General features: G+C 48.5%; 3 protein-coding genes across 3 annotated transcripts; all 3 read left to right on the top strand.

Moving 5' to 3' along the window:
- The first annotated feature begins 3,218 nt into the window (after positions 1-3,218).
- Positions 3,219-4,728, top strand: IFNL3A (interferon lambda 3). Its single transcript, NM_001128496.1, has 5 exons — positions 3,219-3,380; positions 3,753-3,830; positions 3,933-4,076; positions 4,193-4,273; positions 4,633-4,728. Exons 1-5 carry the CDS (start codon positions 3,219-3,221, stop codon positions 4,726-4,728), a joined length of 561 nt encoding a protein of 186 aa, NP_001121968.1.
- Positions 4,729-13,873: 9,145 nt separating this feature from the next.
- Positions 13,874-18,080, top strand: LOC107048987 (putative methyltransferase DDB_G0268948). The gene is made up of 7 exons (XM_001232693.7): positions 13,874-13,940; positions 16,011-16,172; positions 16,308-16,468; positions 16,576-16,789; positions 17,022-17,122; positions 17,329-17,466; positions 17,725-18,080. Exons 2-7 carry the CDS (start codon positions 16,062-16,064, stop codon positions 17,813-17,815), a joined length of 816 nt encoding a protein of 271 aa, XP_001232694.1. The 5' UTR covers positions 13,874-13,940; positions 16,011-16,061; the 3' UTR covers positions 17,816-18,080.
- A 4,281-nt stretch (positions 18,081-22,361) lies between these two features.
- LOC112532795 (interferon lambda-3) lies at positions 22,362-24,279 on the top strand. The gene is made up of 5 exons (XM_040703743.1): positions 22,362-22,523; positions 22,895-22,972; positions 23,075-23,218; positions 23,335-23,415; positions 23,775-24,279. Exons 1-5 carry the CDS (start codon positions 22,362-22,364, stop codon positions 23,868-23,870), a joined length of 561 nt encoding a protein of 186 aa, XP_040559677.1. The 3' UTR covers positions 23,871-24,279.
- The last annotated feature ends 839 nt before the right edge of the window (positions 24,280-25,118 follow it).

Here is a 25,118-nt window from a genome sequence, read left to right on the forward strand (position 1 = left end):
AACCAACATCAGAGTCACAGAATAAGAAGCAGAACCTTTCTCTTGCCAAACCTTATCTTCCCCAGACATGCAATAATACGTTTCCCAAACCAAACCAGCAAACCTCTGTGGGCTTTAAACTTACCTGAGGCTGTTCCAGGGACCTCAAACAAACAAAGTGATAACACAACAAATGCCATTTAAAAACAGAAGGATCACTGACATTGAGAGCCACAAGAACAACAACTTCCCTTTTCAAAAACCTCTTAGGAGAGTCAATCCTTGCCCAGCAAACTAATCTGACTGTGGGCAGCAGCCTTCATAGCATCAAGGACAAAGCTGTCCAGCAATGGAGGCACTGGAGCAGGTCCAGAGAAGGGCAACAAGGCTAGTAAAGGGCTTGGAAAATCAGCCCTATGAGGAGAGGGTGAGGGAGATGGGGTTGTTTAGTATGGGGAAGAGGAGGCTGAGGGGAGACCTTATTACTCTCTTCCAGTACCTGAAAGGTGTTTACAGTGAGAGCAGGGTAGGTCTCTTTGCACTGGGGACAGGTGACAAGATGAGGGAAAATGGCCTCAAGTTGCACCAAGGCAAGTTTAGGTTGGACGTTAGGAAACACTTCTTTGCAGAAAGGGTGGTTAAGCACTGGAATGGGCTCCCCAGGGAGGTGGTTGAGTCACCATCCCTGGATGTGTTGGATGTGGTACTCAGAGATATGATTTAGCAGATGGTTGTTAGAGTTGGGGTACTATGGTTAGGCTGCAGTTGGACTTGATCTTTGAGGTCCTTTCCAACCTGAGTAATTCTATGATTCTATGAAAAGCAGAGCGAACCTCCCCAGTGCTTTGCTTCCACTCTGTAGCATTGTGGGACCTGTAGTTGTTTGTGGCACTCAATGTATTAACAGCACAGTCAATAGATGTGGAATGCAATTAACAATTTCTTAATGTAGTGAGGCCAGATAGCTGCTCATTTTCTTGTAAGCAGAAAGAGAAGAGGGGCTGCCTCACTGCCTATGCCTCCCTGCTGGGCTGGCTGTGATGTCCCCAGCCTGTGGTGGCTTTAGGGGACCTGCTGTGGTGGGTGACAGCTGCTGTGGTGGCAGAGCCAAAGAAGCGTGGTTCAAAGGAGCTGTGCCAAATGCAGCCAGACTGGGTTGAGGTACACCCTGTCGACGTGAAAGCATCTCTTGCAGCTCCCTGTGCAAGACTCTGGGTTTTCCAGACAGCTGCTCAGAGCTCGGTGCCCACGATGGAACCATGCATTGTGTCATGCTCCAGTGCTGTGCTTACAGCTCTGGCTTCCCTGCTCTGCTTTCACTTTACCTTTGGCACCCTGGGATTTCCTGCTTGCCTGTGTAAAGAAATGACGTCTCATTATGCTTTTACAACCAGAAACAATGCATGGGGAAATAAACGCTGCAGTGACAGAGGAGACGAACCAAAGGAGCCAAGTCCCACAGCAACGTGATGCTGCTATGACACCCAATGGGCCACCCCAGAGCATCTCTATGGCTGTTCTGAGTGCAGTCAGCAGCAGTGGGTGCAGGATTTGGGGTAAATCCCCTGGATTATGGTGTAGATGGGACTGCAAGAGCTGGACCAAAGGGGAGGGTGAGCTGGCATTGCCCATGAGCATGTTGCCCCTTCTGCCTTCTCCCCAGGAGGGCATGGTGCTCCAGCTGCATCATTGATGCTGTGCCCAGCTTTGACACCTCATGGGATTTTTCTGTTATGGATATTCTATGCCTTGCTTGGGTAGCTTCTGTGAAGTTATTTACACTGCTTTTGGCTTATATTTCATCATTGTACCAAGAGTGAGCAAGCTGCATTGAATAAAATGCATTTTTCTCAATGTGTTTGTTTCTTTAAGTGGACAGAGAGGAAAGAGGAGCTTCCCAATCTTGGAGCACACAAGCTAACGAAGAACCAAGCCTTGGCTGAGGCTCAGGCTTTTCATTATTGACCTTAGCTGTATTAAGGAGTCACACAGTCCAGTGCTGGTGGGATCCTGGTGGGTCCTGGTCCTGCAGTGCTGTCCATGACTTGCCATGAGCAGAAAGCCTATGTCTCCAGTGCTTTCAGGCTTTACATCTGCATCTGGCTGCCCTGGCTCTGCTCCAAGCTCTAACTCCATCCGGTCTGAGCAAAGTGAGCACTGCTGCTGGCTGAGCTGCACCACTATTTGTCCTGGTTGTCCAGTCCCACAGGCTCCATGGTGCCTGGTGAAGGGACAGGAGGCAATGAATAGAAGTCAAAACACATCTGAGCACGGTGAAGTCTTACTGGGGGGACAGTCATGAGCTGGCACAGGCTGCTCAGTTTGTGGGGTCTCTACCCTTGGTGACAGACAAAACAAGACACGGTCCTGGAGTGCCTGCTTAGGGCAGTGAAGCACTGGAACAGACTGGCCAGGGAGGTGGTGGATGCCCCATTCCTGGAGACATTCAAGGACAATGCACTGAGCACCTGATCAGCTGTAGGTATCCCTGTTCATTGCAAGGGAGTTGGACCAGATGAGCTTTAAAGGTCCCTTCCAACTCAAACATTTCCATGATAACCTGCTCCAGCTGTCCCTGCTTTTTATACACGCAGGGTTATATTTTTCTATATTTAATGACTGATTAATGCGCAAAACAAAATGCAGATGTAGTTTCACAGCTCAGGTTACCTTGAGGAAACAGCAGATTTTGGATGCAGTGCTGTGGCTGCCTTACTCAGTGCTACACTACTGCATAGCTGCTCTTTACACACATGGGTACACTTTGCTATACTTCATGATTGATTAGTGCATGACATTCAAAGCACAGTTATAGTTCCATGGCTCAGGTTACCTTAGGGAAAGGGCAGGTTTCTTGTAGTGCGGGTGTGTTTTTACAGCTGCCAAGGCAGTGCTGTGAAGATGCTGTATTTGCATTTTCCATGAATGCTGAACAGGGAGGAAAAGCCAGGCAAAGTGCTGCGGGGTCCCACCATGTTCCAAGCCCCATCCCGGTTGCCATATCCCCACAGCGCCCTCACCTGTGGCCGCACCTGTAGCCGTGGGGTTTCCTGTTCACTGCTTTCACTTTCCTGTCGCAGAGCTGCTGTGCTGTGGATTTTCCTGTCAAGCTGAAAGTGCAATCCTCCCCACTGCTTAAAAGCCAGGGAGATGGGGCAGAGCAGCAGGAGCGACTTGAGAATCACCTCCATCTCACCTGATTCTATTTCTTCTTATACTTATTTAATTTCGCGTCAAGAATGGTATGCTACGGGGTCACAATTATTTTGGTGGGGACCCTGGGGTCCCTCCTGGTGGGTGCCTTCCCCCAGGTCACCCCGAAGAAGAGCTGCAGCCTCTCCAAGTACCAGTTCCCTGCACCTTTGGAGTTGAAGGCAGTGTGGAGGATGAAGGAGCAGTTTGTGAGTATCAAGGGCAACGAACCCTGGGCTGGTGGGCATCGGCTGGCGGGGAGCGAGGCAGAGGGGCAGCTGAATTTAGGGGCCCTGAGCAGCAAGATGGATATTTTCTGGGGTGTTTTGGGGCAAGATGTGTGTTTTCTGGGGTGTTTGGGGACAAGCTGGATGTCTTCCAGGCAGTCCCCAGCACAGTGAGTGGCAGCACTTACCTGCCCTTGGATCATGCTAGCATCCTACCCATACCAACAGGGTTTGGCTATGGTGAATTTTGTGCTGGTTTCACACTTCTTGAGGGTGAAGCGGGTTGTGCAACATAGCCCCAAATCCAAGAGCAGCTTTTTAATCTGTCCCCACTCTCCCATGTTTCACCTCCAGGAAGACATCATGCTGTTAACAAACAGAAAATGCAACACCAGACTCTTCCATCGGAAGTGGGACATAGCTGAGCTGTCGGTAAGGACGATACTATGGAAGGGGAACCCCTTCTCCAGGCAGGACCCTATTCTGTACCCTGAGGCAGCTTCAGATCTGTAACCACAGTGCTCTCGTCTGCAGGTACCTGACCGAATCACCCTGGTGGAGGCTGAGCTGGACCTCACCATCACCGTGCTCACAAACCCCACAACCCAGAGACTGGCAGAGACGTGCCAACAGCCCCTGGCCTTCCTTACCCAAGTCCAGGAGGACCTGCGAGACTGCGTGAGTGTCCCCCCAGCCCTCCAGCCCCAGCTCGGTGGCAATGGTGTTGGTGGCAGCACCGGTGTTGGTGGTGGCACTGTGGGCATCACTGGTCCTTACAGTCGCTCTCCTTGCAGTTGGCCCTCGAGGCACCTTCACATCAGCCCTCTGGGAAACTGAGGCACTGGCTGCAGAAGCTGGAGACAGCCAAGAAGAAGGTAAGTCAGGATGCTGAGCAAGAAGGCTGGTGTGGTTCCAGGGTCCCCTTAGCAGACAGCTCATCACTTTGTATTCAAAAGCTCTAAATTCCACTTCAGAGTGTGCAAATCAAGGGCAAGCCAGAGCCTTTTTTGCATCCCTCCGTTAAGAAGCAGCCAAAAAGGCATTCCTCAGCACCTCCAACCATGGCTAGAGTTTTGACCACCCGTATAAAGCAACTTGACTTCCCAACCCCAAGCAATGCAGGGGAGCCCTTGCAACCCGCAGTGCCCAGCAGGGAGAGGCCAAAGACCCACTATACCCCCAGGTCCTGTTTGTGCTCCACCCCTGATGCTCACCTCCCCTTCTCCCATTGCAGGAGACCGCCGGCTGCCTGGAGGCCTCAGCCATCCTCCACATCTTCCAAGTACTGAACGACCTGCGGTGCGCAGCCCAGCGCGAGGATTGCACTTAGCCCCACTACCCCAGGAGCACTGGGTGCTCTCACACTGCTTTATGGAAGCTGGGCTGTATTCTCCTATTTAAGCTTTTGTCTTATTGATGTGAGCTCAGGGAGCAATTTTCTAAGTCCTTTAAATGACTGTGGGTTTTGTGGGGTTTTTTTTGTACCATGTATTTATAAATATTTAAGGGAGATAGAAAGAAATGCACTTCTTGAAAGGTACTGCTCAATGAGGATGAGCTTATTTATTGTATATCTTTGTTTTGCTGGTTTTCAAAACACTGTTTTTAAGGAGATCTATTTTCTGTACTCGCTATTTATTACACAACGTATCACATATATTTATTTGTATAGATAATTTATTTTTACATGCTATTTAACATGAAAAAGAAAATAAATACCTTAAACTGACAATCTGCCATCATATTTTCACCATGTTTTGCTATAGTACCATCCCTTTAGAATTATCTGGGGAGGATACCAATGTGGATGTTGGGCATCTGAAGTCAGCATAACCTCACCCATGTGCTGATGCCACCTGAGGGTGCACCCTGACACCTCCCCTAGGGCTCACCTTTGGGATGAATGGATGCTGCGGTAGCTGGGGATGTCCTTGCCTGCTGGTCCAGAATGGGTAGCACCAAACATGGGAAATCTGAAGCCTAAAGCATCCCAGTCCTGAGTGGGAAAGGCTCCGGGCTTGGCCATCCCAGGAGCTCTCAGTAGATCCCTATATGATTTAATTATCAACCACAAGGTTAGGACAAGTGAGGAGTGCTGGGGAAGGAAAGCACCCTGAAGGGAGAGGAGAAAAAGGATGGATGAGCAGTACTGAATCTCATTCAGTTTGTATTGCTTTGAGTCCAGATGCTTCTTTGGAGACCAGTCAGCAGCGGAGGGGAGCTGGTGGCTATGTGCAGGTGTGTAGGCCACAAGTGGTGTCACCAGGGCAAGAAGACTCCCCTAACCACAGCAAGGGGATCCAAAACACACAGATGAGATTTTCTGCATATTAGGAAAGTCAACAGCTGAGTTTCATCTCTGGATCACCTTATAAACTTCTTCTGTCCCGCAACTCTCCCATCAGATCCCAGGTTCACATTGCCCAGAGACTCCATGCACCGTTGGTGGTGCAAATACTTCCTTCAGTAATCTGCAGCTTCAGAACTGATTTGTAGCACTACACCGAGCAGAAGAGATCTCACAGCTGCTGGCTTCCAGGGCTTGACATACCCTAGAGAATTATGCACAGCTGTAGCAATTTGCTGATTCATCTGATACTGTTACAAGAAAGGGTGACTGAAAGGTTGCTGTGACAGAAAGGGCTCTGCCAGAAGGTGGGTTTCTGTTGAAATTAAAGCAAAATAATAGTAATGTGTACAGCTGTACAGACTTTTAGGGTATTTTTTCATGGGGAATGGCCAAAGTGAAACCCTTTTTTTTCCCCCCTGAGGACACAAGGCCTTGGCTTATTGAGCTCAGGGGGAACCCAAAGAGCATCCAACCCAACTCTGGAGTCAGAGCAAGCTGTGTAGGGACATGCCCAGGTGAGTCCTGGATGTTTCCAGGAAGAGAGATTTCACAACATGGGAATGTCTTTCTGTTAGGTGACTTTGTGGAGCAGCTCCATGCCAGAGCCAACTGCAGAGCGAGGGAACATGCTGGAGAGGGCAGAAGATGGCAAACAGGGACTATGATAGGGACAAAGCTTTCCCAGCCCTCTGTAAAATCCCTGAACGCTTAGGGCCAGGCGCCCAATGCCCTCTTACATCAAGGGCACTCTGTGACTATTACGAAAGGTTTTGAAGTAGTGCAAGTTCCCCCAGCTCTCCATCCCTGCAAAATGCGCCAGCTGCCCTTATCTTACTGACGTACAGCGTGGATGTTTCTCTTCTTTCTGATCCTGATTTGTTAAGGTGACTGACTTAAAAATCAGCAGACAAATGGCACAGCTTCTTGTAACTTCTTCTGCTCTGGCTGGATGTGACTTAGTTCAGGTTTTTTTTTTGTTCCTGAAAGCGATGGAAAGCTCTTTCTTTAGTCCTTGATATCAAACTTCAGCATGAGTTAATAATGATAGATCAAGCCACTGTTTTAATTTTCATCACTACTAAATCCCTGTTTTCTAATGTACTGGATACCAGCACTCTTGATATTGTAATTTCTCCCCCCATTCAGTGCTGTTCATAATTCACACTAATACTAATTCCTGTATATCAGAAATTATACTGGGAACCATCAGGAATCATGTTGTGATGTTACTGCACTGCTCTCAGAGGAGGTGGTGTTCATTGAGATCTGATTGCTTTTAATTTGCTTTGACAAAAAGAGTGCTTTGAAAAATAACCTTCACTTCTGTCTGCAGGTGACTTCTGCACATGTGTGAGTGGTTGGTGGATTACTCATTCTGATGCAAAACTTCAGCTTTTTTGGACTAGAAGGACAGGCTGAAGGGTAGATAGCTGCTGAAGGCTCTTGGGACTCCAGGCTACCATGTGAATTAGTGATGATTTTCTTCTTGTTTCCTTTGCACTCCAGATGTCTCACTTAAGGTGTTACTTCTGTAGCCACATCCCAACCCCCTTTCTCTGCCCCTGGAGAAGTCCCCCCAGCAGCCCACATCCCCTGATTCTTTCTGCACTCATACTCCATCAGAGTGTCTGTAGAAGAGGCTGGGGTCGCTTCTTCTTTCTCATTAAAAAATCAGTTTGATTTCTGTGTTCTTTTCAGAATGGAGGCTCCTTACTGCCCTGTGGCAGCCAAGAAAGGGCAGCTGACACGTGGTTCACCATGCACTGTCACTCCTTTACTCAGATGAATGTCCCAATATCTTCAGACCCAGCACCATAGACTGGACGCTTTTCCACGTTATTCCTTGTTTCTAGTTTACTCTGTGGTCTCTTGTCTGGAAGGGTGAATCTGAGTCGATGTGATGCTGCTTCAAGTGTTGTCTTAGCAAGGGATCACTTTAGATAGCAAAACAGAGGTCTACCAGGCATTGGAGGGAAGGAACTTTCAGTCCATGCCAATTTTACAGGTGGGCAAATCCTACCAATAACAAACCAGGAGGAAAAAGGCTTCTGGGTTAATCATTGTGAAAGCCAAAAGCTGGAAATTGAACACCCTGTCATGGTCTTGTGCTGGCTTCTATATAGTTTAACCTTGGCTCCAAAGTCCAGGCTACCACTGGGGGCCGTGACCACCACTGTCCCATGGACATGAAGTCCTGCAGTTGGACTACATCTCAGGAGACTTAAAGAGGAGATTGCACAGTTCATACGTATATACATATATATATGTATGTATGTACATATATACACACACATATATATAAATGACACTAAAAAGGTCAAGATTAGGGCTGATCAAGGCAAGAATCTCAAACCTCTGAAACAAAAACCAGCGTGAATTTTTCAGCTTTCATTTCTACTCCACCTGCAGGCAGTGTCTGGCCTTGTAATGTGATTCAGAGCATCACTGTGCTGTTTGGTTCCCTGGTATTAGCAGTACCCAGAGGAAGCAGCAGCTAAACTCCAGGTCACTGATAGGCAGTAACAGGCCAACATGTACACTGATCTTAATCAGAGGTTTGCATTGCTGTTTGTTATAAAATATACATCAAATCTTAGCTGCATGAGACATAACCCACAGTGCTGTTTTCCTTATTGCTTGGTGTGGTGCTCCCAGAATGGTCTGCTCAAAAACTGTCTGCAGTGGTGTACCCATAACAGCCGGTTACCTATTAGACAGTATTGCAAGTATTCCTAAGATTCCCTTTTAAGAGGACCTCATTAAAGCTGCATGTGGAAAAATGGTCTGAAATTGCCATCATAACCACCACAATCAAATTATAGCAATCTGCTTTTTTCCAAATGGTTCACAGCAGACTCAAGTTGAAGTGTGCAGGAGGCAAAGCACTGCACATGGCAACGACCTCGTGTATCTTGCATCACAGATCAGAGATATTTACTTTTTCTCAGCTACGTGACCCTGAATTAGCAGCTACAGTGGCACAAGCACCATTGCTATGGTTACTGTCACATAATGTCATCTTTCTGAGGCTCCAAAGCCACTTACAGGTGTGAGAGGTCAGTCAGTAATGATTTCAGTATAGAAGTGCAATACTTTTGTCTGAGAAAGGGTGACGAGAAAGGCAGCAGGGGTTAAACCCAAAGAAGCAAACAAAGTGGTGGAAAGCAAAGACTGGCAATGAGTACATTTCCTGCCACACCAGAAGATATCGATCCTGTACGTTCAATGGTTTCCTTCACTCTTTAAACACTGCAGATTGTGTAATATCACGTTGCTTTTAACTTCATACTTTAAATCAGACATCTTAGCTAAAAAGAATTGATCAAACAAGATATGTCCTCAACCTGCCTCTGTATAAAGACATGCAGCCTGACAAGGTTTAATCTCTTTCTCTTGTGTGGTCTCAGTGTGTGTCATCTCAGTTCTCCTGGCTTGCTGAGTGCTTCTGAGTACAAACACAGAACCAACATCCCTCAGGAGATTGCAAACTTTTTAGGGAACTCAAAAGGTAAGCTGAATGGGTTTATCTTCGTTTTCTAACAAAGAAATGGGAAAAAAATAGAGGAGCTATTTGTTTTCAGTGCAAGCTTCCTTCTAAACTGTCTCCTGCTCTCATACCCCATTTCTCAGACAGGGTCAGTGCATGGAGGTTGAGACATGCTGAATCAAAGCTCTTCTGACCCTGGAAAGTTCCCTGGTCTTGCAAAAAGGACTTTCATTTTCCACTTCTGAGAAAGACCCATTAAACTGTAGTAAATTTCTCTCTGGTTGAGTCTTGATTTTGCCTCAAGTTTGAGATGGACAGCAGCTGGTGTACTTCCTTGGAGGTATTTTAGAGATGGGACTGATGCTAATTCATTATTAACATTAACCTGTGAGGAATTGCTGCGTCCTTCTTGCTGGACCTTGTCTTCTTGGACCACATTCAAGCAGATGCACCAGGAGGATTGGCCCAACAAGTCCATTAGCAGTTGAGCAGCAGGTGGCCAGTGTGAGATGAGACTGATGGCCATGCACAGGAGAGCTCTGCCTGTTGAGATGACCAGTGCACAGACTGGGGCTAGATTTCTTACTTATACATGAGACATTGTTGTCTTCTTACGTGCCATTGTTTTCTTTGTTACCTTCCCTTTCCCCAGAGCAAGCACCGCAGATGTTGGAAAAGAGAGTGGAGTTGGTCTGATTTTGCTTCTCTTTCAGGAAAGCCAGTTCATGCTTTGCCTAGCAGATTTCTGTGAGTGAAGATCCTTGCTTCTCTTTCTTGCTTCTCCTTTTTTTGCTTATTGGCTTTGAGTTTCTGCGCAACTAGTAAGAGGCAGCCTATTAAGGTTTGGATTTGCCCATTAAATGAGAGGGTAGTGTATACCCTATCTCCTTTCTCACTTCATGTCACTGAGCTGAAGGAGCACAGCAACATTTTGCTGTCTGAATCAACAGACACTATTTCACAAACGTTCATTCAAAGTGCAGCAATAGCAAAAGCTTGAGTGTCATGTTATTTGCAAATTTTTGTTTGTTTGTTTTTGCCTGTTCACAACTCGTGCCTCAAGGATCACAAGTCTCCAGGGCTGGCTCTTTCACTGGACTATTCAGTAGAATGAGTAATGCTTCCCTCTTTGCCTCTTTTTTTTTCCTTCTCAAAAGGTAATTTTGGTTTAACTGGTTTAGCTGCCTTTGTCTTTTGAGCAGAACTGATATTGCTTTATTGCAACTGTGTGTACAAGTCTCCTAAGGGGATCCTAAAGATCCACAGAGGCCACGTTCCTCTTTAGAAAACAAGCTGACTCCTGAAAGCTATTATCAGGAATGTCAGAAGGCCAACATTGGTGGGTGTGTGTGCTAAAAAAGTAAAGTTAAACCAGCAAGGCACTGCATTCTCCTGTTCCTTCTCATCTGTTGTCTGACATCAAAACAAACTTGCTACCTGTACTCTGTCTGTTGTGTGGGTGGGGAAAGAATTGAAGTTCCACAGTTAATGGGGACGTCTTGTAAGAGGTAGACAAACAGGAAGATAAATAGCGTTAAAGTAGATAAAATATCAGTTTTATGCCAAGAAGTAATCATACTGCAGTCATGCTAAAATGTAATTTTCAAGATAAAACCCTTGAGAACCGTAAGTCTGATTTTCGTTTGCCCCCCCCCAAGATAACTTGGTTTCAGTTTTGTTAGCATTGTCCAATACATTGAGTATCACCAATGCTGAGAAAATGCCAGTAAAACACAGATCACGTCCCGAGCTCTGCCTGAACCTGCTGCTGCTCCAGGACTGATGACTGATCTTTGATGTGTACCTGCAGCAGGAACTGTGACTGTACTTTCCAGTAAGTAGATGGAATGCATTTGGATGTAGAGCTAGCGAAAGAGCACAGAAAAGCTGCATTTAGGAAAGTCACAGGAGAGTTTTAGAATAGTGGCTAGTTTTGTTTATTCCTGACCTCATACGAGAACCCACACAATTGCCCATTAAGGAAGGAACTGATACTTTTAATAAAAAACAGACTTCTCTGCTTTCTTCCAACAGAGAGAAGCATGTATTAAATAAAAGCTTAAAAACAGGCCATAAAGGACATAAGAAACCATAAATACTTTTACATGGTGGGATAGTTTAAGTGTAAGATGTTTGTTTCATCTCTTTAGCTTTGGGAACAGTCACTGCTGGGCAACGGCAAATGGTTGGGTAAATCTGAAATGCAAAAGAGACAAAGTCTTGATTTTATTTGACACACGAGATGATATCTGGAACTGCTCAAACTTTTGCTGTGTGGAACATGAAATACTTTCCAGGTTAAAGAAACTGTGATGGGAATATGAAATGTGTTCTAACCGTTAACAGTTTTCAGCTAGCTATTAGTGTTCTGAAGTAATACTTGATACAAATATATAAATATAGCTCCAATGCCATGAAATTGCTTAATAAACTGTAATTATTTCCTTAGCTGCTGAGCGATTTGCAACTCTCATCTCTTCAGCACCTCTGAAAATAGCTATCTTTGATTGCTCAAATAGGCAATGTAGTACCTGATGTGGGATACTCACTGGGAAGGTTTTGATGCTGAGTTTTGCTCTTCACAAATAACAGGAATTGGCAGAAGGTGCAAGGTCACTAATAAAAGGAATTGATAGAAGGTGCAAGGAGATCTGTCACCATTAGAGACTGTGCTGGACAATACTGGCTTGCTTTTAATTAGCTGCTAGTGGAGGCAGCAGTCTGTTGACAGCTCCTTTATGAGTTGGCTCATAAAACTATTTTATTAATCCTAGCACAGGTCACAGCCACCAGACATTAACTGAACAGCTGTACAGTAGAAAAAGGGAGGACAGCTACTGATAAAATAAAGATAAAATAGAAAGCCACCCTCCCTTTGGCATTGATGGACAAAAGGACAACTGATGTCATCTACCTGGACTTGTGCGAGACCTTTGACATGATCTTGCACCACATTCTTATCTCTAAGTTGGAGATAGATGGATTTGAAGGCTGGACGATTAGATGGGTAAGGAATTGGTTGGATGGTTGTAGCCAGAGGGCTGTTGTCAATGGCTCTGTGTCCGGGTGGAGGCCCATCATGAGTGATGTCTCTCAAGGGTTCATCCATCCTGTGACCAGTGCTCTTTAACATCTTTATCAATGACCTAGACAGTAGGATTGAGTGTATCTTCAGCAAGTTTGCTGATGAAACTAAGCTGAGTGGTGCACTTGACAGAATTGAAGGAACGGTTGCCACCCAGAGGGACCAGGACACCCTCAGAAAGTGTGCTGGGGTGAAAAGCTGGACACAGTACTCCAGATGGGGCAGAGTAGAGGGGGACAATCCCCTTCCTTGCCCTGCTGCCACCCCTCTGTTGATGCAGTCCAGGATACTGTTGGCCTTCCAAGCTGCAAGAACACACTGCCGGCTCACGTCCAGCTTTTCATCCATCAGGACCCACAACTCCTTCTGCACAGGGCTGTTCTCAAGCAGTTCTTCTCCCAGTCTGTAGTCATATCTGAGATTGCCTCAACCCACACGCTATACCTTGCACTTGGACCTTGTTAAACCTCAATGGATTCTGGCAATGGGTTGTGTTTCTTGGGAGAGAAAAATCAGCAAAAGCAGCTGACAGACATCAGTATCTTGAGCATTCAAATTTCTCTTTCCAGAATGTTGATGTTGTGAGGCAAACACATAAAAGCAAGGAGCTGTCAGCACTGTTGCTGACTTTGCAACCTTAGTTTGCCCTGTATGCTCCAGCAGGTGTTATGGGATCACAGAACTGTGATCTCAACACACTTTGGATGCTCATTGTGTCTTGCCATCATTAGCACACGGAAGCTTTTATATTCTCTCTTGCCTTCTTCCCTGAAGCCAGAGAGTGGAGAGCAGGCTTGCCCAAGCACCTGCTTTCTTTCTTCATCTTTCAGTTACAGTCTTTTCATTCAAGGACACAATAAGTAGGAATTAAAACTGGAGAACCACTTCTCAGCCAATCCAATCTTGTACAAAATGGTCATGAAAGAGCTGAAGTCTTTGAGATGCAGTTCTATGTTGGATTAAATGGATTTAATTAAGCTAAATCCTGGTGCTTACTTATTTTTTTCAGAAAGGAAGCAATATTGTTCCCGTTAATGCTTAGGAATTGGTATTTCAGTTGCTATCTGCCAAATAGCAGATTCTTTGTGTCTGATCTGCATACTTGCTTTATAAAACCTTCTAACCTGGATGCCTCACTATTTGCTTAGTTTTGGTTCCCTTTTTCATTGCATGCTACAGGATGGAAAAATTACAGTTATATATGGTGGTGTTGGTATTTGAAGTGTATTCAAGTGGTGAAATTTAGCCTAGACTCAGCATATCCTAGTCATTTACTTTCCACTATTAAATGTACTCTTAATATTTCACACAGATTTCAGCTTACACTAATTCGGCGCACCAATGGGTTAAAAGAGTACGGGCACAGCGCCCAAAATGGCGCCGGCCGACGACCGGCGCTCGCGCAGCCCCAACTCTCGCGAGACTACGGCGGGAGCAGGCAGAGCCCCTGTGGCCGGTGGAGGGGAGGGGGCGCCCGCAGGCCCCGCCCGCATCCCCGCCTACTTCCGGCGCGGCGGGCGGGCGGCTGAGGGAGGAGGAGGAGCTGCGCCGCCGCCCCTGCCCCGGGCTAGCCCCGGGATGGTGTTGGCTGCGGGAGCCGGGCCCTGACACCGCGCTCAGGTAGGTGCGGGCCGCCCCCCACGCCTCCTGGTCTGGATTCAGTCCCGCCCGCGTCTCCCGGTGTGGCTCAGGCCTGCCAGGCCTCGGGGCTCCGGCTGGGTCTGCCTGGCTGAGGAACGAGAGGCCCGGTAGTGAGGGCCTGCAGGGAGCTCATACAGCCCCTGTCCGCTGCGTGCTGCGGACCTCCCCCCTCCCTGGGCTCCGTCAGCGGAAGGGGGTGCAGCGGTGGGGCTCGTCCCCTCCCTGCAGTGCTCGCCTTCTCCCGGGTGCCGCAGCTTTCTAGGACGCAGGTCTGCGAAGGCAGCGAGGTGCTTAAATGTCTACTGACGCTGGTTTCGTTTGGACGTGGCACCTTTAAGGGGCTGCCTGCAGTTCGCAGGTTTTTCTTTTCTGTTCGTGTTGCTGTTGTTTTGCTTTTAGGAGGCTGTGTCACCATTTTCCTGACTCTCTCCCCCACCCCCCCCCTTTCCCTTGTTTTTTCTTCTTTCGTTAAAACCAGCTGTTGCCTTTCTTTGTAGAAAAGCAGCCTGTTTTATCTGCTTATTCTTTTATTTCTCTGGGATGGTGTGAGAGGGGAAAAAAAACCACAACTGAGTCAGTTTCAGCTGGGCAACTGGCATTTATGTTTGCTCCAGATTTTACTGTTTTCAGTCCGGATCTGAAATGTAAGACACATACCTGTCAGCCTCAGAACATCTGACCTTCTTGTGTATCTTATCAGGGAGTTTACTGTTGGGTACTGTCATGAAACACGTTTCCCCTCTCTTCTAAACCTCATTACTCAGTTATCTGTTATGTTCTCATCACAGAATGGCTTAGGTTGGAAGGGATCTTAAAGCTCATCTAATTCCAGCCCCCAACCTTGAATACCCGAGTGTCACAGCGGTTGTTTGATTTCTCCTCTTCCCTTTGCTGGTACTTTGGTGCTGATGTGGTTTGTTACAAATCCCCCACCTTTCTCACAAACCTGAAGAGCAGTCAGGCTGTTTTTGCAGATATGCCAAGCAGACTGACAGGCCAGGGAAGCTTTTTCTCCCACCTGATTTCTTTGTGTCTGGAACAAACAAAATCAGCAAAGCAACTGCTGTTGGCCCGCTGATTTCATGGCATGCTTAGAAAGAAAGAAGCAACGAGACATGAAGAGCTGGAGCTGACATAAAAGTCTTGTTTCTAGTCTTGTCATATTGTGTTGTGCTCAGCTTCATCTCAGTGGTTCCTTCACTTGACCATTTACACTGTGAGTATCTCACTGATGGAAAGCTGATGTTGCATGAGCATCCGTTTCATGTCTTGGAAACTGCTGCACCATACTTGTCCAGTGTACTGTTCAGACTAGCTCACGTAAAGACCGAATACTGACCTTTTACAAGCTTCTTACCTTTATTTTGTTCAATTAATTTGTATGGCTAAAGGATAAACATTACTGTTCTAGTGGTGGTGAGGCCTAAAGGGTATTGATCTTGTCAGCAGAACTTTGGTTTTGGCCACAGTTCTAATAAGAATGAAACTTCTTAGAAGAATGAACTGCCTTAAAGTAGGAGTAGCATCAAAATGTTCAGGCAGAGCACTTTGGTTTTAAGAATTTGGCATTCTGTCCAACTCTTGCTGTGAATGATCATCATAGTCCTTTTCTGATGTGGAGGACTGATGTAGCAAAGATCTCTCTTTGTTTCAGTTACCAAATGTCCATGTGTAACTTTATGGCTGTGCTGTGAAGAGTGCATTGTGTCACTGCTGAGCAGTTTAAATCTGTTCCCTTTGCTGTGTGCTGCTATCTGACTCAACACTCACTTCCCAGTGCTGCAGAGTAGTTCCAGGAACCCTCCCCTTCCTCTCTTCTTTGGAAGCAGAAGGCAGTTCTGAATGCTGTCATGGGAGATGCAGATGAAGATGGTAGGAACAGGTTGTCTGGCTGGGGATGTGGCAGTGGGATTCTCGCTGTGATTCTTTTAGAGGAGTGATGTCAGGCTGCGATATGCTGTGGTAGATGGTGCAGTGAGACAGGTTGTAAACAGTGATGAAAGTCTGACCTTTTGCCAGCAAAAACTGAACTTCCTCCTTGCCTGACAGATTGCAGGCTGAGCACCGCTGTACCGACAGGACAGGCCCTGTGCTCCCAGCATGGCCACGCAGATGTTTGAGGGCACGCAGCACGCGGCCGTCTACCTGAAGTACCGCTTTGCCCCCGGCAAGGAGCTGAAGGACATCATCCTCGCCTACCTGCAGGAGAAGGTGAGTGGGGCACAGCTGTGCTGTGTTTATATCCTTACCCCTTTGCTTGGGGTGGGGTCCAGGAGCCTGCACCCAGCTGTAAGCAGGGCTGGGAGTTGGGATGCTGCTGCTGAGATGTGCCCCATGTCCCTGCAGGCTCCCAGCTGCACCCAGCTGGCTGTGGATGTGGGCTGCGGATCGGGGCAAGGCACGGCCTTCCTGGCAGACCGCTTTGCAAAGGTGGTGGGCACCGACATCAGCCAGGCGCAGATCCAGGAGGCCAAGGCTGCCCCCTCTCCTCCCAACATCTCCTACCTGTGAGTGCTGCAGGCAAAACCCAGCTCCTTGTGGTGCCCTTCAGCTTCATGCCTAGCTCCACAATTTCCAGCATTACACGCTGTTATTCCTCCCCCCCCATCTGCAGGGTGTGCCCAGCGGAGGAGCTGCCCTTTGAGGATGGCTCGGTTGATCTCCTGGCCTCGTTCACGGCCGCGCACTGGTTTGATATTGGGAAGTTCATGAACGAGGTGAAGCGTGTGCTGCGGCCGGGCGGCTGCGTGGCCATCAGCACCTACACCATTGACATGAGCCTGCACTACAGGGACTGCTCTGAAAAGCTGACCCAAATCTTCCGGGAGGTGAGGGAGGGCACTGAGCCTGGGGCTCACCTGTGCTGGGCAGGGGGAGACAGAGTGGTGGGTGGGTGCTGGGGGGAGAAGCGATGGGGGGAGGAGTTGAGGGGCTGCTGTGGGGAGAGGGGAGCAGGGGTGTCATAGAAGTGTATATGCCTCAGGCCTAGGATCAAGCTCTGTGGAAATGGAGAGCTCAACACGGTTGTGTTTCTGTTGCGTTTATCTGTTGTCGTTACAGGCCTGGGACCAGCTCTTAAAATACTCTCACAGTAGAATAAAACATGTCCTGGAAGACTACAAGGAGATCTTTGAGGCTTTGCCATTTCCAGACAAGAAGAGGTGAGCAGGAGCTCCTTGGTGCATGACCATGAGTGGGTGAGAACACCGCTCCCGACCCATCAGCTGCCATAACGAGATGCTTCCCTCTCTTGGACCATGGTTAATGTCACGAGTTTTATTCATCACTATCTCTCTCTGCAGTTGCCCTTGTTCCACTGCCTATATTTAATGTGCCAGTGCTCCTTTCTTCCCCATTGCCTTCCTAGGATCACCAACATCTATGATAAAATTCCCATGACTGTTGCTGGGGTGGTCGGTTACTTAGAGTCTGCCTCCCCATACCAAGTCTTCATGAAGAACGACCCCGAGGCTGCAAAAACCCTCCTCCCAGGGATGGAAAAGAGGTAATTAAGAAAAAGAAAAAAAGAGGCTTTTATGAAAATGAGTAGGGCATGGAAGATGTCCTCTTATAGGGTGAACCAAGAGTGGGGTTGAGGGGAAGGAGGGGGGTGCATTGCTTTGTGAAAGGGTTCCTGCCAATTGGTAATCCAAGCTTTGGAGTGCTTTAGAGGAAGAATCTCATCCCTGGTTGTGGTGTTCTCCCCACACGTGGTGCCACGTGGCTGGATGGAGGTGGAGGACCCTTGCTCTGCTTCTTGCAGGCTGCTGGAGACGATGGGAGCTCCCTCACGTGACACCCCGCTGGAGTTCTGGGTGAGGCACGTCTGCATCCTGGGGCACAAGGAAGCGTGAGGCAAACCTCCTCCTGACCTGCTGCTGGGAGAAGCAGGACTTCTAACACCCTACTCTTCCTTGGGGAGATCGGTGGCGATTTCAGTGATCAGAGCCTTAATCTTTGTAAGCAGACATGGGCTTAATGCAGGGCCGTGTCTGTGCCATGCTCCCAGTCTGCCCAGCACCCTCCTGTTGGAGGGACCAGGGTGGTTGTGATTCGTGTCCCACGTCCAATCCTGTAACAGCTGAATTTCTTTAACAATAAAAAAAGTTCCAAAGTGGAGTTATGTTTGGCTTTTCTAATAGAGGCTTGGTTGGCCTGGCTGCTTTGGTCCTTGTGCAATTCCTTGGCATGGAGCTCTTGCAGCTTGAGCCTCCCTGGGCTTGCTCCTGCAGAGAAATGTTTTCACACTCCTTGGATCCAGCCTCAGTTTTTTTATCTGCTCTGTGCACCGAAGATAATTGTGTGCCACTCCCTGAAATGTGGAGGTGAAGTGATTCAAAGCCAGGTCTCAGCAGGTGCTGGCCACCTCCTGTTTGCTTTCTGGTGGCACTGAGGTTCCATGGGGGAGTCTGCAGTTCCTGTAATCCCAGCCCCAAGCAGGAAAGCTGCCCTAGAGCTGCAGTGTGGGAGGGATCGGTGTCCCCTTTCCCACAAAAAGGGATTTTGTTCTATCAGTCCCATGGGACTTTTCTCCTGTGGAAGCACTGTGGGGAGGGTCTGGCCAGCCCATTCCTGTGGGGTACCACAGTTGAGGCAACGTGCCCAGGCTATCCCCTATGTTACACCCAGGAAGGCTGGAGATGCCATGTCCCTGCTGGCCCAAGAGCTTTCAAGAAAAGGCGGGTTTATATTCACAGCAGCTTGTTTGATTAGCTCTCCTTACATCACCCTCTGAGGGATGATGCAGGGGTGATGTGACAGCATGGATTGCATCACTGCAATGGGCTTGGGCTGGGTGCTGGTAGTGGCACCAGCAGGTGGGATGGCTGCAGTGATGGTTTCTGAGCAGTGGCTCCCTGTTGGGTTTGGGGCACTATTTTGTCTTGCCTCACTTTTTTCCCCCCAAGTCTTTGTACAACCAGCTCCAATCGAGTGGGGAAGAAACTCCTGGCTCCTCCGTACGTTCTTACTGCACAGTATGGCTGGTGGCCAATGCTCCCTGTGCCAGCCTCCTGGTGAGTCACAGGGCGATGTCCTCACCTGGCACAGGTGACTACTTGGTGCAGCTGTGCCTGTTTTGCTTTCCTTTCCACACCTGGGAATCTCCTGCATGTCAGGGATTTTTTTGCTCTGGAAAAGCCCATCATTGGAGTTGTGCCAAGGGGCGTTTCAAGCATGGGGTAACCAACATCAGAGTCACAGAATAAGAAGCAGAACCTTTCTCTTGCCAAACCTTATCTTCCCCAGACATGCAATAATACGTTTCCCAAACCAAACCAGCAAACCTCTGTGGGCTTTAAACTTACCTGAGGCTGTTCCAGGGACCTCAAACAAACAAAGTGATAACACAACAAATGCCATTTAAAAACAGAAGGATCACTGACATTGAGAGCCACAAGAACAACAACTTCCCTTTTCAAAAACCTCTTAGGAGAGTCAATCCTTGCCCAGCAAACTAATCTGACTGTGGGCAGCAGCCTTCATAGCATCAAGGACAAAGCTGTCCAGCAATGGAGGCACTGGAGCAGGTCCAGAGAAGGGCAACAAGGCTAGTAAAGGGCTTGGAAAATCAGCCCTATGAGGAGAGGGTGAGGGAGATGGGGTTGTTTAGTATGGGGAAGAGGAGGCTGAGGGGAGACCTTATTACTCTCTTCCAGTACCTGAAAGGTGTTTACAGTGAGAGCAGGGTAGGTCTCTTTGCACTGGGGACAGGTGACAAGATGAGGGAAAATGGCCTCAAGTTGCACCAAGGCAAGTTTAGGTTGGACGTTAGGAAACACTTCTTTGCAGAAAGGGTGGTTAAGCACTGGAATGGGCTCCCCAGGGAGGTGGTTGAGTCACCATCCCTGGATGTGTTGGATGTGGTACTCAGAGATATGATTTAGCAGATGGTTGTTAGAGTTGGGGTACTATGGTTAGGCTGCAGTTGGACTTGATCTTTGAGGTCCTTTCCAACCTGAGTAATTCTATGATTCTATGAAAAGCAGAGCGAACCTCCCCAGTGCTTTGCTTCCACTCTGTAGCATTGTGGGACCTGTAGTTGTTTGTGGCACTCAATGTATTAACAGCACAGTCAATAGATGTGGAATGCAATTAACAATTTCTTAATGTAGTGAGGCCAGATAGCTGCTCATTTTCTTGTAAGCAGAAAGAGAAGAGGGGCTGCCTCACTGCCTATGCCTCCCTGCTGGGCTGGCTGTGATGTCCCCAGCCTGTGGTGGCTTTAGGGGACCTGCTGTGGTGGGTGACAGCTGCTGTGGTGGCAGAGCCAAAGAAGCGTGGTTCAAAGGAGCTGTGCCAAATGCAGCCAGACTGGGTTGAGGTACACCCTGTCGACGTGAAAGCATCTCTTGCAGCTCCCTGTGCAAGACTCTGGGTTTTCCAGACAGCTGCTCAGAGCTCGGTGCCCACGATGGAACCATGCATTGTGTCATGCTCCAGTGCTGTGCTTACAGCTCTGGCTTCCCTGCTCTGCTTTCACTTTACCTTTGGCACCCTGGGATTTCCTGCTTGCCTGTGTAAAGAAATGACGTCTCATTATGCTTTTACAACCAGAAACAATGCATGGGGAAATAAACGCTGCAGTGACAGAGGAGACGAACCAAAGGAGCCAAGTCCCACAGCAACGTGATGCTGCTATGACACCCAATGGGCCACCCCAGAGCATCTCTATGGCTGTTCTGAGTGCAGTCAGCAGCAGTGGGTGCAGGATTTGGGGTAAATCCCCTGGATTATGGTGTAGATGGGACTGCAAGAGCTGGACCAAAGGGGAGGGTGAGCTGGCATTGCCCATGAGCATGTTGCCCCTTCTGCCTTCTCCCCAGGAGGGCATGGTGCTCCAGCTGCATCATTGATGCTGTGCCCAGCTTTGACACCTCATGGGATTTTTCTGTTATGGATATTCTATGCCTTGCTTGGGTAGCTTCTGTGAAGTTATTTACACTGCTTTTGGCTTATATTTCATCATTGTACCAAGAGTGAGCAAGCTGCATTGAATAAAATGCATTTTTCTCAATGTGTTTGTTTCTTTAAGTGGACAGAGAGGAAAGAGGAGCTTCCCAATCTTGGAGCACACAAGCTAACGAAGAACCAAGCCTTGGCTGAGGCTCAGGCTTTTCATTATTGACCTTAGCTGTATTAAGGAGTCACACAGTCCAGTGCTGGTGGGATCCTGGTGGGTCCTGGTCCTGCAGTGCTGTCCATGACTTGCCATGAGCAGAAAGCCTATGTCTCCAGTGCTTTCAGGCTTTACATCTGCATCTGGCTGCCCTGGCTCTGCTCCAAGCTCTAACTCCATCCGGTCTGAGCAAAGTGAGCACTGCTGCTGGCTGAGCTGCACCACTATTTGTCCTGGTTGTCCAGTCCCACAGGCTCCATGGTGCCTGGTGAAGGGACAGGAGGCAATGAATAGAAGTCAAAACACATCTGAGCACGGTGAAGTCTTACTGGGGGGACAGTCATGAGCTGGCACAGGCTGCTCAGTTTGTGGGGTCTCTACCCTTGGTGACAGACAAAACAAGACACGGTCCTGGAGTGCCTGCTTAGGGCAGTGAAGCACTGGAACAGACTGGCCAGGGAGGTGGTGGATGCCCCATTCCTGGAGACATTCAAGGACAATGCACTGAGCACCTGATCAGCTGTAGGTATCCCTGTTCATTGCAAGGGAGTTGGACCAGATGAGCTTTAAAGGTCCCTTCCAACTCAAACATTTCCATGATAACCTGCTCCAGCTGTCCCTGCTTTTTATACACGCAGGGTTATATTTTTCTATATTTAATGACTGATTAATGCGCAAAACAAAATGCAGATGTAGTTTCACAGCTCAGGTTACCTTGAGGAAACAGCAGATTTTGGATGCAGTGCTGTGGCTGCCTTACTCAGTGCTACACTACTGCATAGCTGCTCTTTACACACATGGGTACACTTTGCTATACTTCATGATTGATTAGTGCATGACATTCAAAGCACAGTTATAGTTCCATGGCTCAGGTTACCTTAGGGAAAGGGCAGGTTTCTTGTAGTGCGGGTGTGTTTTTACAGCTGCCAAGGCAGTGCTGTGAAGATGCTGTATTTGCATTTTCCATGAATGCTGAACAGGGAGGAAAAGCCAGGCAAAGTGCTGCGGGGTCCCACCATGTTCCAAGCCCCATCCCGGTTGCCATATCCCCACAGCGCCCTCACCTGTGGCCGCACCTGTAGCCGTGGGGTTTCCTGTTCACTGCTTTCACTTTCCTGTCGCAGAGCTGCTGTGCTGTGGATTTTCCTGTCAAGCTGAAAGTGCAATCCTCCCCACTGCTTAAAAGCCAGGGAGATGGGGCAGAGCAGCAGGAGCGACTTGAGAATCACCTCCATCTCACCTGATTCTATTTCTTCTTATACTTATTTAATTTCGCGTCAAGAATGGTATGCTACGGGGTCACAATTATTTTGGTGGGGACCCTGGGGTCCCTCCTGGTGGGTGCCTTCCCCCAGGTCACCCCGAAGAAGAGCTGCAGCCTCTCCAAGTACCAGTTCCCTGCACCTTTGGAGTTGAAGGCAGTGTGGAGGATGAAGGAGCAGTTTGTGAGTATCAAGGGCAACGAACCCTGGGCTGGTGGGCATCGGCTGGCGGGGAGCGAGGCAGAGGGGCAGCTGAATTTCAGGCCCTGAGCAGCAAGATGGATATTTTCTGGGGTGTTTTGGGACACGATGGGTGTTTTCTGGGGTGTTTGGGGACAAGCTGGATGTCTTCCAGGCAGTCCCCAGCACAGTGAGCGGCAGCACTTACCTGCCCTTGGATCATGCTAGCATCCTACCCATACCAACAGGGTTTGGCTATGGTGAATTTTGTGCTGGTTTCACACTTCTTGAGGGTGAAGCGGGTTGTGCAACATAGCCCCAAATCCAAGAGCAGCTTTTTAATCTGTCCCCACTCTCCCATGTTTCACCTCCAGGAAGACATCATGCTGTTAACAAACAGAAAATGCAACACCAGACTCTTCCATCGGAAGTGGGACATAGCTGAGCTGTCGGTAAGGACGATACTATGGAAGGGGAACCCCTTCTCCAGGCAGGACCCTATTCTGTACCCTGAGGCAGCTTCAGATCTGTAACCACAGTGCTCTCGTCTGCAGGTACCTGACCGAATCACCCTGGTGGAGGCTGAGCTGGACCTCACCATCACCGTGCTCACAAACCCCACAACCCAGAGACTGGCAGAGACGTGCCAACAGCCCCTGGCCTTCCTTACCCAAGTCCAGGAGGACCTGCGAGACTGCGTGAGTGTCCCCCCAGCCCTCCAGCCCCAGCTCGGTGGCAATGGTGTTGGTGGCAGCACCGGTGTTGGTGGTGGCACTGTGGGCATCACTGGTCCTTACAGTCGCTCTCCTTGCAGTTGGCCCTCGAGGCACCTTCACATCAGCCCTCTGGGAAACTGAGGCACTGGCTGCAGAAGCTGAAGACAGCCAAGAAGAAGGTAAGTCAGGATGCTGGGCAAGAAGGCTGGTGTGGTTCCAGGGTCCCCTTAGCAGACAGCTCATCACTTTGTATTCAAAAGCTCTAAATTCCACTTCAGAGTGTGCAAATCAAGGGCAAGCCAGAGCCTTTTTTGCATCCCTCCGTTAAGAAGCAGCCAAAAAGGCATTCCTCAGCACCTCCAACCATGGCTAGAGTTTTGACCACCCGTATAAAGCAACTTGACTTCCCAACCCCAAGCAATGCAGGGGAGCCCTTGCAACCCGCAGTGCCCAGCAGGGAGAGGCCAAAGACCCACTATACCCCCAGGTCCTGTTTGTGCTCCACCCCTGATGCTCACCTCCCCTTCTCCCATTGCAGGAGACCGCCGGCTGCCTGGAGGCCTCAGCCATCCTCCACATCTTCCAAGTACTGAACGACCTGCGGTGCGCAGCCCAGCGCGAGGATTGCACTTAGCCCCACTGCCCTGCGTCCGCCCGGGAGCACTGGGTGCTCTCACACTGCTTTATGGAAGCTGGGCTGTATTCTCCTATTTAAGCTTTTGTCTTATTGATGTGAGCTCAGGGAGCAATTTTCTAAGTCCTTTAAATGACTGTGGGTTTTGTGGGGTTTTTTTTGTACCATGTATTTATAAATATTTAAGGGAGATAGAAAGAAATGCACTTCTTGAAAGGTACTGCTCAATGAGGATGAGCTTATTTATTGTATATCTTTGTTTTGCTGGTTTTCAAAACACTGTTTTTAAGGAGATCTATTTTCTGTACTCGCTATTTATTACACAACGTATCACATATATTTATTTGTATAGATAATTTATTTTTACATGCTATTTAACATGAAAAAGAAAATAAATACCTTAAACTGACAATCTGCTATCATATTTTCACCATGTTTTGCTATAGTACCATCCCTTTAGAATTATCTGGGGAGGATACCAATGTGGATGTTGGGCATCTGAAGTCAGCATAACCTCACCCATGTGCTGATGCCACCTGAGGGTGCACCCTGACACCTCCCCTAGGGCTCACCTTTGGGATGAATGGATGCTGCGGTAGCTGGGGATGTCCTTGCCTGCTGGTCCAGAATGCGTAGCACCAAACATGGGAAATCTGAAGCCTAAAGCATCCCAGTCCTGAGTGGGAAAGGCTCTGGGCTTGGCCATCCCAGGAGCTCTCAGTAGATCCCTATATGATTTAATTATCAACCACAAGGTTAGGACAAGTGAGGAGTGCTGGGGAAGGAAAGCACCCTGAAGGGAGAGGAGAAAAAGGATGGATGAGCAGTACTGAATCTCATTCAGTTTGTATTGCTTCGAGCCCAGATGCTTCTTTGGAGACCAGTCAGCAGGGGAGGGGAGCTGGTGGCTATGTGCGGGTGTGTAGGCCACAAGTGGTGTCACCAGGGCAAGAAGACTCCCCTAACCACAGCAAGGGGATCCAAAACACACAGATGAGATTTTCTGCATATTAGGAAAGTCAACAGCTGAGTTTCATCTCTGGATCACCTTATAAACTTCTTCTGTCCCGCAACTCTCCCATCAGATCCCAGGTTCACATTGCCCAGAGACTCCATGCACCGTTGGTGGTGCAAATACTTCCTTCAGTAATCTGCAGCTTCAGAACTGATTTGTAGCACTACACCGAGCAGAAGAGATCTCACAGCTGCTGGCTTCCAGGGCTTGACATACCCTAGAGAATTATGCAC

Source organism: Gallus gallus, chromosome 7 (genome assembly GCF_016699485.2).
Source record: "Gallus gallus isolate bGalGal1 chromosome 7, bGalGal1.mat.broiler.GRCg7b, whole genome shotgun sequence".
NCBI lineage: Eukaryota > Metazoa > Chordata > Aves > Galliformes > Phasianidae > Gallus > Gallus gallus.